This window comes from Ambystoma mexicanum, chromosome 5q (genome assembly GCF_040938575.1).
Source record: "Ambystoma mexicanum isolate Mex_15411 chromosome 5q, UKY_AmexF1_1, whole genome shotgun sequence".
Lineage (NCBI taxonomy): Eukaryota > Metazoa > Chordata > Amphibia > Caudata > Ambystomatidae > Ambystoma > Ambystoma mexicanum.
Genome location: NC_090933.1, coordinates 889604818 through 889619766, shown reverse-complemented (window position 1 = coordinate 889619766; position 14949 = coordinate 889604818). Strand labels below are relative to the sequence as shown.

Genomic DNA, 14949 nt, shown 5'->3' with positions numbered 1-14949 from the left:
CCTGCACAATCCTCGGGCAGCTGTGAAAAAGCATGGGAAGTGAGAACTCCAGTTTTTTCTGCATTTTGGACATATTTGGAGTCAGCTGAATAGGTAAAGATTACATATATGATAATCTATGGTAGCGAGGGAATTTAAGTTCCCTTCACGATGATATGACTCAAGAGTATTTCATTATTTTTGTCTTGGCTCCTGTGATGCTGGAAATGCATCGGAGGGACATGGCCTCCGTATCCTTGTCCTTTACCGCTTTTTATTGTGTGTTCTGTCGTGTTTTCTGCGCAGGTGTTCATGTGGGACTCCTGGCGGTGCAGCTCTCTCTTTTGGTTTGGTGAACAGACCCATTGGATACCCTTATGGCACCCATGGGTAGGGGTACAACCCTGTGCCGCTAGTGTAAGTTTTTAGGCACCTGTGTGTGACCCACAGAGCAGGGTACGGGCTGGTGGCAGCTCTGTGCTGAATTGACTGGTGCCCTGAGCGTCCTCCATTTTGGGATGCCCAGGCCCTGTCATTTGAATCGGTAGATTCCTGATGGAGACAAAATGGCCCCCATGGCCTCTTGCCCTCCATCGCCTGTTACCTTGATCTTCCCAAAGTCCTGGGAAGCCCTGACTCTGTCCCTTCCCCCTGACTGGCTGTTGGGTGGAAGTTCCATATATGGTAGTGTGGGGAAGCCAGTCTGGTTGGAGCCTTCTCAACGACCGTATGTTGTGGGTACGCCTGTGGGTGGGACCTGGGTGAATGGAGTGTGTGACGAATACGCATTCTATGTTGGGGGTGTCTAGTATCTGGTGGTTGACACAATGACTGAGACAGCCCTGCCCGAAACCGGTCTGAATGCAGTGTGGAGTGTTGAATGGCTGAGTACTTGTCCCAATACACATAACTTGTTGTGAGTGTCTGGAGAGAAGTGAATGGCCTGAATGCACCGTGAGCCTAATTGGCTGCCTGACTGCCTGAATGCCCTTTGTCGTGATTGGATGCTTGAGTATGACCCAGCAAAATGAATGGGAGATCAACAGTATATATGGGGACCTCTTACTGCTAGGGATCGTGTTCAGAAGCTGAAGTCCACTACGACGAGTAACTGGAGTAACTGAAGCTTGACCTGGAAGCCCTGCTGGACAAGAAGAATTGCTGTTGCTCTCCTTCTCAATCTGAAAGCTGTTGTGCCTCAGAGGACTGACCCAGAGAGCACCTGGTAAGGCACCCTCTTCCCGAGCTACGAGGGACCATCGTACACCAGCAGACCTTTGCCAAAGCTTCCTGGTAGACAGACCTTCAACAGGCCGCCGCCCCGATACTGAACTCCAAAGAGAAGCGCCCGGACTGTTGTCCTCCACTGTCGATGACCGCCGTCACCGACTGGAGCCACCGTGCTCCCGTTTTGCCTAAGAACTTCATTGATCCAAGGACGCTCTCGTCCACCTCGTCGCTGCTGTATCCCGCTGGAGAAGGCCTGACCGTCGACGCGCCGAGGAGCATCCACCGGTGGGTTTCCCGCCACCCAAAGAGACGCGACGACTCGACGCCCTTGCTGGGCCACAGTTCTTCAAACTCTTTGCGATCCAGAACTATCGACACCGAGGTGCCCCGCATGCCTCTTCCTTGCAGGACGATTACGCTTCCCCGTCAACGAGCACCGGTAGGAGCGACTCGGCCACTTCAACGTCATAGCTTGACCTGTTCTCTGTCGGACGTTCAACGACCCGTGACTCCCGCCTGAAAGGGAGGACACTCAAGAAGGGCCATCCATTCCCCGACAAGGAACGCTACAACGCCAAGGTACTGTGGGGTTGTAGAACTATTGGAAAGTCTAGTGTGAACAATATATGGACTGGGCTTGTGATACATCTTTGCTTTACAGGTTGCCCAGGTGGGGGGATCTCCACACAGAACTGTGTGTAGGTAAACGGGGCCAGTATTCTGTCAATTGCTCAACCATCTTGCTTTCCTTCCTCTCTCTACTGCTGGCTTCCTCTTTATTTTGATCTGTGTGTCATTCTGACCGTATGCATTTTAATGAGATCTGATAACGTTAGTGGTACCACTTTAGAACTGTATATGTTTACCATTGTTGATTTTCGGAGTACAAAATTAGTTATCGTGATATTGTATATACCGTTGAATATTAATTATATAAAGACTGTGTTGTAACCGATACAGTGCGTGGACATTCCTTTGTGGGTGCTTGGGGACTACACTGTACTTAAGAACCAGCCCGCATCACCTCCCGAGAAGCTAGGCCTTGATTGCTCGACCACAGCTTCTGCATAGAGAATCTTGGCAGGGGTCCTCTGTGCCTCTCCTCTACCATATAGAGAGCGGAAGTACAGACGCCCCGCACCAGTGGTTTATTTACAGCTCCTTAGGAGAAATCTATTGAATTCCTCCAAAAGCACTGTACCTCCATATCCTACACACCTTGGAGGAGGTGAGTAAACAACCCATAGAACAATGTATGGATGACCACGCATTTATACTGGCATCAAACTGTAATGATAACTTTTCATTTCACAGAAGGATTGTGACAGATACATCATCCATCATTATTATCCTCACCAGATCATGGATGAAATTACAAGATTTTTTTTTTTTGATTATTTGTAGAATTAACGTCCTACAAGGACCCCTGATGAAGAGATGTTTTCTCGAATATTACATCATTACATTTATTCTTTGAACAGTAATGTGTTATGAATTTATATTGAAAAGTTTCATGTTATTATAATGACTTCATATTGATCAATTTACCTCACTGAGCAATTCAGAGATTTCCTGTTAAATCCTTGGCTATTTATTGGCCTGTGATAGTGTGCAGAGGATGCAAGTTCCCTACCTATGGGAACTTTTCCTGTTTTATATTGTCGTTCAGTCCATGTGTCAGGACTGATTTCTCTCCCCTGCACCTTGAATTTAGATAACTACTGACATTAACTCCAAACTCCCCTTTGCATAATTTCTATATTACGATGTGCACTGTGTTACACTTTGGATACTATTCAAACAGTGTCCCAAAAGGAATTGATAGGCATTTGCAACAGTGGGCCACTTTTTCATTGGTGCCCGAGGCAATTTTATTGCCCAGTTCAACCCTGGGAGTTTACACAACTTCACTCCGCACATTAACCTGACCACCAAAGGGTGCTCTCCAACTGGAACACCGTCCACTTTCTCGTGCCCTGCTGAAATAGCCAACCTATACACCCCTATGGTCTGGAAAAACAGGCAATCTTGAGACAAACTCGTAAAATAATTAAGCACCTGCAATATAGGCGCAGAAATGGGATGACCACTCTATTGGACACAACAATGTTCCCATTTGTCCCATGCTCTGCCATAGCTCAGTAGAGTGGAGGGGGCCAAAGAGTCCTTGATGAATTCAGCAGCGACTTCAAATTCCCGGAAGATCCCATCTTTGCCCATAATTGTGCATGCTACCAGCTGAAGGCTGCCCAATGTCATCAGAGAGTGCTTCTGACCCGCCGGGTTCACTATCAGGTCCTGCTGGATCGGATTCATCTTCGGAAAATCCAAAGAAAGTTCTATCCGAACCAGAAACTAGCCCTGAGATTTCCACAGTGGCACTGCAGGCCTCGAAATTACGATTGGATAGGTAGGAGCTAAAAGCAGTTCCTAGATATCCAGCATTAACCAATGACCAGGAGCTACCACCGGGGAACGAGGAGCTAGTGCATAGTATTCCACAATTCTAACTTGCACATAAGATGGAAACCTATAATTGTTTCCAATCTTTATGACCCTTTATGATTTAAATGTTGTATAGATGTGTCCAAATGCTTATTTATAGATTGTCCCAAATGCACAAAGTTAAATTAACTTAGGCGTGTTTGTTTGGTATCATTTGGCCTGGAGAGCCATATGTAACTCCTGGTAGCCGTTGGTGACAAGCTAACCAGGCTCTTCTAGGCTACAAGCAGGAGCTAAATATCTCCCAGCTCCCTCAAATTCTTTGCACCACTACTACGAACTGCATGCTAGGAAGGCGTAATGGACTGTGCCTACCCAGCTGTGCCTGAAAGCGGCTTTGCCCAGTGCCCCCGGCTACAGCCTCCAACTGAAATACATGGGATAGCGTGCATGGGACGCAAGTTCCCTACTTATGGGAACTTTTCCTGTATACTGTTGAATAGTACCAAAAGGTGTTTTTTGATTAAATGTGGTGCAAATTGTGCATTTTAAAGAATATTTTTTCAGCAACACTGGTCAAATCTACTAGCCGAATAGGGAAGTAGCTCATTATACTGGTCCGCATTGGCCAAAAAAGTGGCCCACTTTCACCCGAAAAACTGGCCCACACCAGCATTTTGCATTTTTTGTTCTGCAATTGGCCTATTGCCCTATACACCAGTCTGAGCCCGTAAACCCCATTCGGCAAGCTATGTCGTTCTCTGGGATGTGAAGAAAGTATTTACATTATTTTTTATTAGTATTTTACAATTAACAACAGTCAACTTTTAATACATGTCAAACCTTTCCAAACTTATGTCCCAAAAAATAAAAAATATCACAAATAACATAGCTCTCAACCATTTGTCTCGCAAAGGCGGGTGAAATCACCCGACTTTGCTTCTGGCGGGTGAGACGCCCATTGAAATGAATGGGCGTGCAGGAGACTTGGCGGGTGAGTCAGCCCTTTGTAAGGCGGGTGACACCCGCCAAAAGCGGGTGAGTTGCGAGCTATGCAAATAATCATAGTCAAGAATCACACAACAGCAGTCACATAAAATCCTCCAGTTCCATTCAGATAATAAAAGGCTACATCAAGTGGTTAGGATGGCCAAGAGGTTTGCAATCTTTTTCCAGAAGACCGTCAAGTGGGCCATACAAGCTTCATGGGAGCTCTTCATATAGAGTAACCAGAGCTTATTATCAGGTGTGTCCACTCTCAAACCAGCTGATTTTAGTGAGGCGGTGTCAAGTCAATTGGTCGACAGCAAACTGGTCGACTGCAATTTGGTCGACACCATTTGGTCGAATGCCAAATGGTCGAATGCCAAATGGTCGAATTTTTTTTTTTTATATATATGTGTTTTGTGGGTTTTCGTGTGGGAAAAAAAAAAAAGAAAAAAAAGGGGGTTGGGACCCCCCCAAAAAAAACCAAAAAAGGGGTAAAAAAAAAAAAAAAAAATTTCGACCATTTGGCATTCGACCAAATGGTGTCGACCAGTTGTCCTGTCGACCAAATGTTTTCGACCAATTGACTGGGAACCTAGTGAGGCTTCAGGCAGATGCCTCACAGAGGTACAAGTTACCAGGAGATGTTTAGCTGATTCCAATACCCTGTTGCCACACAATCTACAGTTCCTGGAATGTTTGGGGACTTTTTTCCATCGTTGCTTGGATTTCCAATGTCTTTACTACATTGAATTAGATTTTTAGATATTCCCACACCAGCGTACTGCCCACAAAATGATGTATGTACTTAGGAAAATAATCGCTAGTTTGAATATACTTAATAAAGGGAGAAACAGAGCTTGTGCTGGCCAGATTCACAATCAGTTGGTCCTTGACATTAGCACGTAGGATAGATTTCAATGTGTGTTTATAGCTTGGTAATGACATTACAATGGTATTTTCCGGCTCAAGACCAAGCCACTTGTCAGCAACAGATTTAGTGTTTTCTAGGGAACTAGGAAGCATACGATTAGCTCTAGTTTGTAAGACACCATAGACTAAGTTGTTCAGGGTGCCATCTGACGCATTTGCAAATTTCCAATACGTAATTAGAATATTCAGTTGGTAACACATCAAGATTGAGGCCAAATCAAACTCCAAATATATCACCTCAACAGCAGTATAAGCAGCGAGCCTAAGTAGCCTCTTTGGTGAAGCTGATTACAGTTTAGAGAGCTCAGTGGAAATCAGAGGTGCCCAAGTCTATGTCCCACATAGGATAATTGGCAACATTTTCGCATGATACAATCTAAGAAAGGCCCCTGTGTAGTAGCCACCCCCTGTTCCCCCCATGCGGGCAAAAGATGAAATTGCAACGGCAATCTGGGAAGTTTTCACCTTAATATCATCAAGGTGAGTGATGCCCCATAGTCTACAGTCCAGCTGAATACCTAAGTACCTGTAATCAGGAACCACCTTTACCAGACTTCCCTTCATATACAATTTAAATCCAAGTGGCTTCATATTTCTTGGGGTAAAGATCATCATTTTAGTTTTTTGTATATTAACTTTCATGGAATTAGCCTCAGAGTATGATTGCAGGGTCTCAGCGAGGAATGGTGTCCAGTCAAGGAGGACCAAATCTTAGGCATAACCCAGCCATTGTATGGTAGTGGCACCTAACTGGGGAGGAATAGCAAGTGCGCTTGCAAGTTCTTTATTTCAATCTGCCAAGTATAGAAATAAAAGCGTAGGGGTGAGTTTGCATCCTTGTTTGAACCCCTTCCTAGTCTGAAACCAGCTAGTTAGAGTGTCATGCTGATCTAAACTAATTTTGACCCTTGTTAGCTGGTGGAGAGCAATAATCATTTTTAGGAGGGCAGGTGGGAAGCCCCAGGCATGCAATTTTCTCCATAGCCCACCCCTGTCCACCATATCAAAGGATGAACTGAACTCAATATACGCTACATAGACAGGGGTTTTGAGGGTGGGTCAGGACTGTTGTACGATAGTGGCAAGGGCCAGACAATTGGTGGAGGTGTTCGAGCGCTTGCAAAATCCGGTTTGATTGTAGGGTATAATGTTCTTACTATCTGACCAAGTGTCCCAGATCTTCTAGTAACACTCTGGCAAAGATTTTGTTCGGTGCATTGAGCATGGGCAACATACAGTAGTTTCCCGGTTCCGTGTGAGTTCCCTTTTTATATACAGGGACCACAATGCTGTCTCGCCAAGACTCGGGAATAGTCTGCGTATCGGAAATCCAATGAAAGAACAAGCACAATGCCATGGCACAGATTGCCGATTCAGGTTTAATCAGTGCATTGCAAATGAGGTTGGGGCCGGGAGCTTGAGACGATTATTTCAAAGTAGGCCAGAGAACGAGCAGTTGTTGGTGCACAAGTTGTCAGGGAACCTGCAATGTTGCTCTGCTTGGGGTCTTGTAGGAGAGTGTCGGACATCAAGGAGTTAGTGGTGAATAGGAAGATAATCTACCCTGAAGGGGTGCTGTTTAAAATCGCTAAATGTACCAAGAGCGGGTCGGCAGTGATTTCTTATCTGTATTTTCCGAGCAAGCCCAAACTGTGTGCAGCCCGATGCATTAAAGATTATGCGAAGGCGACTGAGAGCGTGAAGCCGACCGGGATGCATCAGCTGCTAATTGCACGAAAGAAAACATTTCATGTGACAGCTTCTGCCACTATAGCCAGGTGGGTCAGGGAAGTTATGGAGTTAGCTTTTATTGATTTGCAGAAATTCAGAGCTCACTCAGTGAAGGGCACTGTAACTTCTAAATCATTTACAGCGGGAGCATCCTTGCTAGATATATCAAAGTTAGCTGACTGGGCTTCAGATTCCACATTTAAAAGTTTTTATTTTATTTTAAGCTGGTTTCTTCTGTAGCTATAGCCATATTAGGGAGCTTAATACAAGCTTAATGCTCGCCTCCGGTCTTGACCTAGAATGAAGATTACCCAGGGTTACAGCACAGGGAGTCTTGATTCTGTTAAAGACACAGAGGCAAGCATTATACCGACCAGGATACACAGGATTGGGGATGGAATTTGTAATAGCTCTTTGCTGTCTTAATAATGATGGTGAGATTACTATATCCCTACCCCTTACAATGTTGTCTGTCTTTGTCCACAGGGGACGAGCATAAGAGTGGCTGATTTCTTTGATATGGTGCAAGAAAGTTGGAAAGACAAGTCGTGCAGTTTCCACTAGAGTTGTTTGCGGAGTGGCACGGGATGTGGTGTTGTTGCTGGCAAAGGGAACTTCACGGGACCCTGTGTATCTATTGGATTGGTGACAGTTTCAAATCAACAAAAGAAAGAGGAAGGTACACAGGCAGGACATGACTCATGAGGGAAGCTGGGTTAGGATTGGTGGCTGGAAAGATGGGACACAAATACACAATATAGTGCACTTATGGGGCTTTGTAGTACCTTTTACATACATGCCAACCCTCCCGATTTAGGCGGTAGACTCCTGGTTTTTCAGTGAAAAATATTGCTATCTTTCACGGTCTCCTGCTTAAAATAATCATAGCCCCAATGCATTCCTATGGGAAAATGTATGCCTCCCTGTTTCCCTGGGGAAATCTCACTCCCAGGTGTGTCATAATGTTGGCATGTATGCTTTTGGTTGAAGGTTTTGTTGTATTGATGTTTTTTTGGGGGAAAAAAAATAAAAGGTTTATGATTTGAAATCTGCTGAAGAGCATGCATTAAAAGAGTTAAGCATAATGCTGGCCTCCGTGTATTTAATCGAATCAAGACTCCCTGTGCTATTGGCCTGGGTAATCTTAATTCACACCCCTTCTGAGAGTATATCCTTCTCTCTGCCATTGTTATGACAAAAGGCTAAGGATGTATATCTCTTAGCTGTGCCTGTTTTACCTTTATGATTGGGATCACTGTTGGTTTGTAGAAATGTGGGGACTGAGTATGTGTTTAGCCACTAATCATCCTTATAATCCTGCAGAGCAGAAGTAATTTTGTCACAGTCTCACCGGTAACTCAACTGCTGTCCCAAACCCTTGGAAGACATCAACTTCACTGTCACAAACATCAACTAGGCCCAACGGGGGCCTGCTCATCAAACTCACTCAATGCTGATTCAGCATACAACTCGAATTATCTCAACATCTGCCTGACGCGATGCTGTCGAGCACCAAAAGATAAGAACTTTTTTGAGGCCCTCTCACCCTGGCCCATTTTAAACTGAGTTTTTATTTTATTTATCTAGTTTGTTTGAATTGTTTTATTAAAGTCCCCTCCTTTTTATGAAATCATCATTGGACATTCTTTTATTTTTTATCCATTGTACGAAAGCTGTTTAGGTTGCTACTGTTATATACTCTCACCCCTCATGAAGATATAGCCTCTCCTTGGCCCATGTTACCAAAAGCGACAAAGGCGGTATAACTTTCGGGCTCTGCCTCTTTCTCCTTGGGATCACTACGGCATACATTCCAACAACGTGGATCACCTGGGAAGGAGATTTCATTTCGGAAAGCGGGAGAATACAATTTTTCCATTGAATTGCATCAGGGTATTATTTTAGGAGGGAGAAAGTAAAAAATTACATTTTTGATACATCGGGAGCGTTGCCATGTATGCTACTGGTTTAGTGGTGGCGTGTGTAGCGTCCTGGCAAGGAAACAGTTAATGGAGCCGGAGAGCTCTGTAGGCTGAACCAATGAGCATGCGCGAGGCTCGCACATGGGAGGTGAGGAGCCCAGGAAGTGGTAGTTCGCTGCAGGGAAGGAATAAAGATAGTCTAACCTAATGCAGGATCCTGGTCTTATTACAGACCTAGGCCTGTTGCATGTGAGTGTGTGCTGTCTTCCCTACTGTGTGCTGTCGTCCCTCAAGAGAATATTAAAAAGAAACACTGGCAACCTGACAGCGTGGAGCTTAGTAGATGCATAGCTCTTATCCTTTTGTGTCACCAAGGTGGGTGAAAATTCCCAATTTTATCGGGGGCGGGTGTGTACAGACATACTCAGCGAAAGCATGCACGCCTCTCACAAAAGCACGGAAAGCTGGAAGTGAGAGACACAGTGCGCTCTCCAGCATTCTAGGTGCGGACATGTGCGCGGAGAAGCCTGCAGAATCGCTGTCCCAGCGAAGGAGGCAAGGCCCCATCCCCTCACTGCTCTCCATCCCTGTTTACTGGCCCCTGAACACTTCACAGTATATACCACAAGTGTATGTGCCATGCAGTGAGTTAAATGTGTGAGTCTCTTGTTTGGTTGGCAATAAAAGCCACGGTTTCATCAGCATGTGTCCTAGTGATCATTGTGGGACACAACAGGGTGAGAGCCAATTGAAGTGAATGAGTATATAGGAGGGTTTGCGGGTGAGTCAGCTGATTGCAAGGTGGATGACACCCACCAAAAACCTGGGATTTGAGAGCTATGTAGGAGGTTGAGACTACTGATGCCTACGGGTTTGTGTGCGCTCTACACATGGAAAAATAAATACTTCTGCATAGCAGTAGTCATTTTGTCACACCTGGCCATCAAATCTATTACACCCTCTCAAAAAGTGTTCAACACATTCACTTCAATTGGATCACACTACAAAACATTTGACTTCACCCTCCATGGAGACTCAATTAACTAGTTGAAAGGTATAAGCATCTAGCACCAGCAAGCATGTTAACCCAACAAGAATAAAGACATATGTCTATGAACAGTTCAAACCATACTTTCTGATGTATGGACTCAGAGAATGCTAATATATAATGCAGTGACTAAAACAACACAGTGCTTTGAACACGCATGAGTCATTCTGCATTTTTTGAATTCGGTTTTGTGAAGATCCAATCTCTTGCCAACACTCAATCATGTACTTGTGCGCATTAGCACATGTATATATGTGTCGGCAATAAGGTTACACAGTAGTCGTGGCCGAGTGGTTAAGGCGATGGACTAGAAATCCATTGGGGTCTCCCCGCGCAGGTTCGAATCCTGCCGACTACGGGTATTTTTAAAAATATGCCACAATTTTTAATACGTGCTTTCAACAGAGAAAATATTTACCTCTTGCCAGACAAAAAAAAATCTTTCTTCGCACCGATATCCTCAAAGGTTATTTTTGAATGTATATTTAATAAACCAATAATAGGCACTTCGTAACATTTGCACAGTGCATTTATGTCAGGTTTATTTTATTTTGGATTGAGAGAGGCAGCTAATTTGAAAGTGTCTCGGCCACGCCAGAAATTGTTCGAACGGCAAACAGGGCTGCCATTTTGGGATGGGACGTTTATGCGCTGATGTAGCAACTGCCGGGGAAACAAAAGACATTCACTTTCAGAACTGCATGTACTAGCATTTACATTAAAAGACGCGCCGCAGTTTACTATATAAAAGCATTGCATTCCACATAATAGCTGTTGTAAGAAATTATTTATGTCGTTTGATACTTTATTTGGGGACGAGCTTTTAAATCCAGCCCCCAATCCACGGGAGAGTCTGGACGATTGCTTCTAGAGGGGCGTGCTCGCCGTTGCTAAGCAACCCCAGGACTCTTCCTTCTATTCGGCCCGCCCTCATTCCTTCTCGATCCTGGATTACTGGCGAAAGATGGCGGATGATCTGGACCAGCTACTGGATGAAGTGGAATCTCGATTTTGCAGGACCAACGAGGCCAGCAACACTGACACCAACCCTAGACGTGCTCCGAAGGCCAGATCCCAACCTAACAGGTGGTGACGGCGCACCAACCCTTCTACTCTCCCTATGAATACCGGTGGGGATCTCCGAGAGCTGGAAGGGCTTATCACTAGTAACGCAACATTCAGGCATCCCAGGTGCTGCTAGCTAGCATAGACTCCTCGTCGTAAGCACGTCGTCCCTACGTGGAAAAGTAAGGTGTGGCCACGCTCCGCGCTGCCCAATAGAAAGGGGCTCTGGATCCTAAACTCCTCCTTTTAATTAATTGTTTGTTTGCAAGATATTTCACTAGTTTCGTTAGCATTGAGGCAAACATTATTAGAATGATCAGTCAATGTCATTTATCTTCACGTCTTAATTCCCAATACTTATTGAGTCCCAGCCTCCACTGAAAGGATCCTTCTTCAAATGAAAAATGTAACCCCCGCACGGCTCACAGATGGACTGGTACACAGGGAACTCTGTAGATTTCCTATTGGCCTTCTGCATCATGGTGCTCCTTTGTGGGGTTACCTATTTCATTTCCAAATTTTGTTAGGGGAAAGAGGTTGTGCTTGCTCAAAATGTGTAATATGAGGCCACTTTGAACATTATTTCCAGAGCCTTTTATTATTATTATTATGGAATTTATTGAGCGTGGTCTCAGCCTCGAGAAGCAATGGAGTGTTTCAGAGGTATACACCAATACCAAATGAAGCGTTTTACAGAGGTGTTTTGTGGTAACAGCAGAACAGATACAGCAGGGTGCGAGGGGGGTAGAATAGAGGGTACCGCTGTACAGGGTGGTGTAGAGGGGCGGGTGGGGTCTAGCAAGTCCAGTGGTTTGAAGGGCGACATGATGGCTTAGTTGTTGAGGAGGAGAGTGTCCATGAAGAGGTGGGTATTGAGTTCTTGTTTGAATTGTAGGTGCGTGGGGCGAGACTTGTGCTGACTGGGAGGAGTCTTTGCGCGTAGGCAGAGAAGGCTTGTTTTCTGGTCCTTTCCTTTTTGCAGCGGCAGATTCCACGTCTGAATGTTTCCGGACCTCCTTGTGGTTCCCAGTGTACCTAACTTTCCCACTCAACCTCAGATAATTTTTTCTGTCCAGACAGGGACCTTTATTCTCTTGCTTCTGAGTTTTAACGCTGCTGGCAGTGTGTGTACCCACCTTTGCACGTGATGCACATGGGCAATGGACAGAGAAAGCATTGTGCTTAAATCCTACCGTGCTCTCTGCTGTCGGAAGGGTCTTGGTTGAGGTTGGGATCGCTCCGTACTGCCCCTGATATTGCTGGGGCTAAAAAAGGGTGTCTGTCAATCGGCTTTGAAAGGGAATCGCCCCATTCCTGGCCACATGTGAGTAGGGTCTGCCTGGTTTCTTTCTGTGTTTGTGCAGGGCCAAGCGGGTGGATGAGTCTCCCTCCGATCAGGCTGTCACTGGGTACTCTGCTATCTTCTCGGGGAGCTGTGGGGTGCTTTTGGTTTGCACTCTGGCCCAGGGCAGGGTTTTCACCATGCCCAGATTCACAGTACTCTCATCCTACTGGGCCAGCATTGGGCTTGTTCAGTACCATAGTTTACATAATGTGTGGGGCAGCTCAGTCCACATTTCTGGCACCTTTGTCCTGCACAGCTTGATGGAAAATATAAAATGGTAGGTTTGGAGGGGGGGGGTACGGTGGGCCCTGGTCTGTAAGCTTCTGTGCCTGCTGGAGTGGGATGGAATATGGTCATGCTCAAGGGTGGGAGGGGAGAAACATGTTTAGGGGTGTGACTGTGCCAGGCTCCATGATTTATTACAGGTGCTTGATGATTATGTGCATGCCACGCTGGGCATCCTGATTGGCTTCAGATGCTGTGGTGCTATGCTTATGCTGTCCAGGCAGCTGGGGGCAGGCATTTGGTTACAGATGTTGGTACTGGTTTCAAGTGGGGAAAGCCAGGGCTTTTTGTAGGGGCCCTGTAGAACTGTTAGTTTGTGGCTGGACTGTTAGGAGTTGAGTTAGGTTGGTGCTGTGTCCTGCTGTGGCATGTTATTCTGTAGTTGGTTACTTATTTATTCATTCACATTTGTTAAGCGCACAGCAGCCCGTGGGCATTGTGGCGCTGGTTACAGTGGATATTCATATCTTAGTTACAGTGGTCACGTAAATACATACATACAGCATGAGATGGCATTGTGGCTTGTAGCGCATAGGAGCAGATATAGTAGTGCACAAGTATGTACAGTGAGCTAGCAGCTAGTTGAAGAGTGTAGTTTTTAGATTTTTTCAGAAGGCCTGAAGAGGTTTTTGCTCTGAGGGCTGTGGGTAACGTGTTCCAGAGTTTAGGTGCCAGATAGGGGAATCCTAGGCCTCCTGCCTTGGCCCTGGTGATTCGTGGCACTGTGAGTTGGTTGGTGTACTCGCGTCTAGTGGGTCTCCTGGATTGTGTTCTGACTAGAGAGTCAGATAAGTAGGAGGGTGCTGTTAGGTTGATGCATTTGTGTGCGGTGGAGAGAATCTTGAAGGAGATTCGGTCTTTAATTGCCTATTTGTATCATAAACCATGCTGGAAGAAAGGATTCTTGCCAGTGCAATCTTGTGGAGTTGGTTTATGAGGAGGGGTCTGGTTCCTGTGTTTACCCTCTGGTCCTGTGGCATAAGAGGAGAAAACATGAGAATTGGCTTTCTGTCTCTGGCAAGCAGGGTCAGAAAATATTCACGTGATGGGCGGAAATTCAGGTGGTCAGCATAGCCCGGTGGGGGACAGCTGTTATTTCTGTGACATGTTTGGGCCTTTGGTCGTTTGATCTCTAGGCCAATCCAGTGGTACGGCTGGATTACACAATGGGTTCCTGGCTCCTGGCTCCTACCTCACACTCTACATCCATTATAACACCTTGGCCTGGACACATACTCCAGAGATTGGCACTACAGAAGGGGGTCCAGAAAACTTTGGCCAAGAAGGCCATAGAGAGACTGGCAAGGGTGTGTGAGCCCCATTTACTATTAAGTAATCTTTCTGTTCCCAAAAAGCTCAGACAATTTCTACTTGGTGATGGATTTGAAGAGGCTCAACACATTTGTGGCCAAACTTGCCTTCAAGATTGATATGCTCGAGAGGATTATTCCTCTGGTGCGGAGAACAGACTTCCTGGCCTCCATAGACCTGCAGCATGCATACATCCACTGTGTTCTCCCCCCACCCCTATCTTTGTAAAGCTCCCACTTGCTTCCCAAAGCTAGGTCTGCCCTCAATAAATACCCTAATAATCCCGCTCTGTAGGTTAAATCAGAAGTTTGTGCAATTTTGCAGTAGAGGCATCCTTAATTTCCAGGCTCTTCCATGTACCCATTGCACTTATCATTACAATACTTCTTAGAATAATGATAGGGGATCCCTTACTGGGCGAGGGAGTTTTTATCTATTAGGCAATGGTTTTAAGAAACATTTTCATGCCTAATTGATCACATTGAATATGAGAGAGATGCTAATGAACCTTTTAGTGCAACGTCGCCAAATGAAATGGATGAGTCCCACGTCAAGCTCTGTCCATTCCAACAAGCACATTTTGACTGACATAGCAAATCACATAGCATCCTCACCCAGCACATGCATCTGCTAATATAATGTTACAACATTAGACAACTATGCTGAAA

At 45.5% G+C, this 14949-nt stretch overlaps 1 protein-coding gene and 1 non-coding gene across 5 annotated transcripts in view; both read left to right on the top strand.

Annotated features, from left to right (window-relative positions):
• The first annotated feature begins 9391 nt into the window (after window positions 1-9391).
• CFAP418 (cilia and flagella associated protein 418) overlaps window positions 9392-14949 on the top strand; it is a 175234-nt gene continuing 169676 nt past the window's right edge. Inside the window, exon 1 of one of the 4 annotated variants that reach the window (XM_069621394.1) lies at window positions 9392-9602. In XM_069621394.1, the coding sequence (XP_069477495.1) occupies window positions 9571-9602 (32 nt within the window). In that variant the 5' untranslated portion in view covers window positions 9392-9570. Of the gene's footprint in view, window positions 9603-11187; window positions 11362-14949 lie in introns of those variants that run through there. The other 3 variants (XM_069621393.1, XM_069621395.1, XM_069621392.1) reach the window with 3 other exon arrangements.
• TRNAS-AGA (transfer RNA serine (anticodon AGA)) lies at window positions 10552-10633 on the top strand. Its single transcript has one exon. It is a non-coding gene; the product is annotated as a tRNA-Ser (tRNA).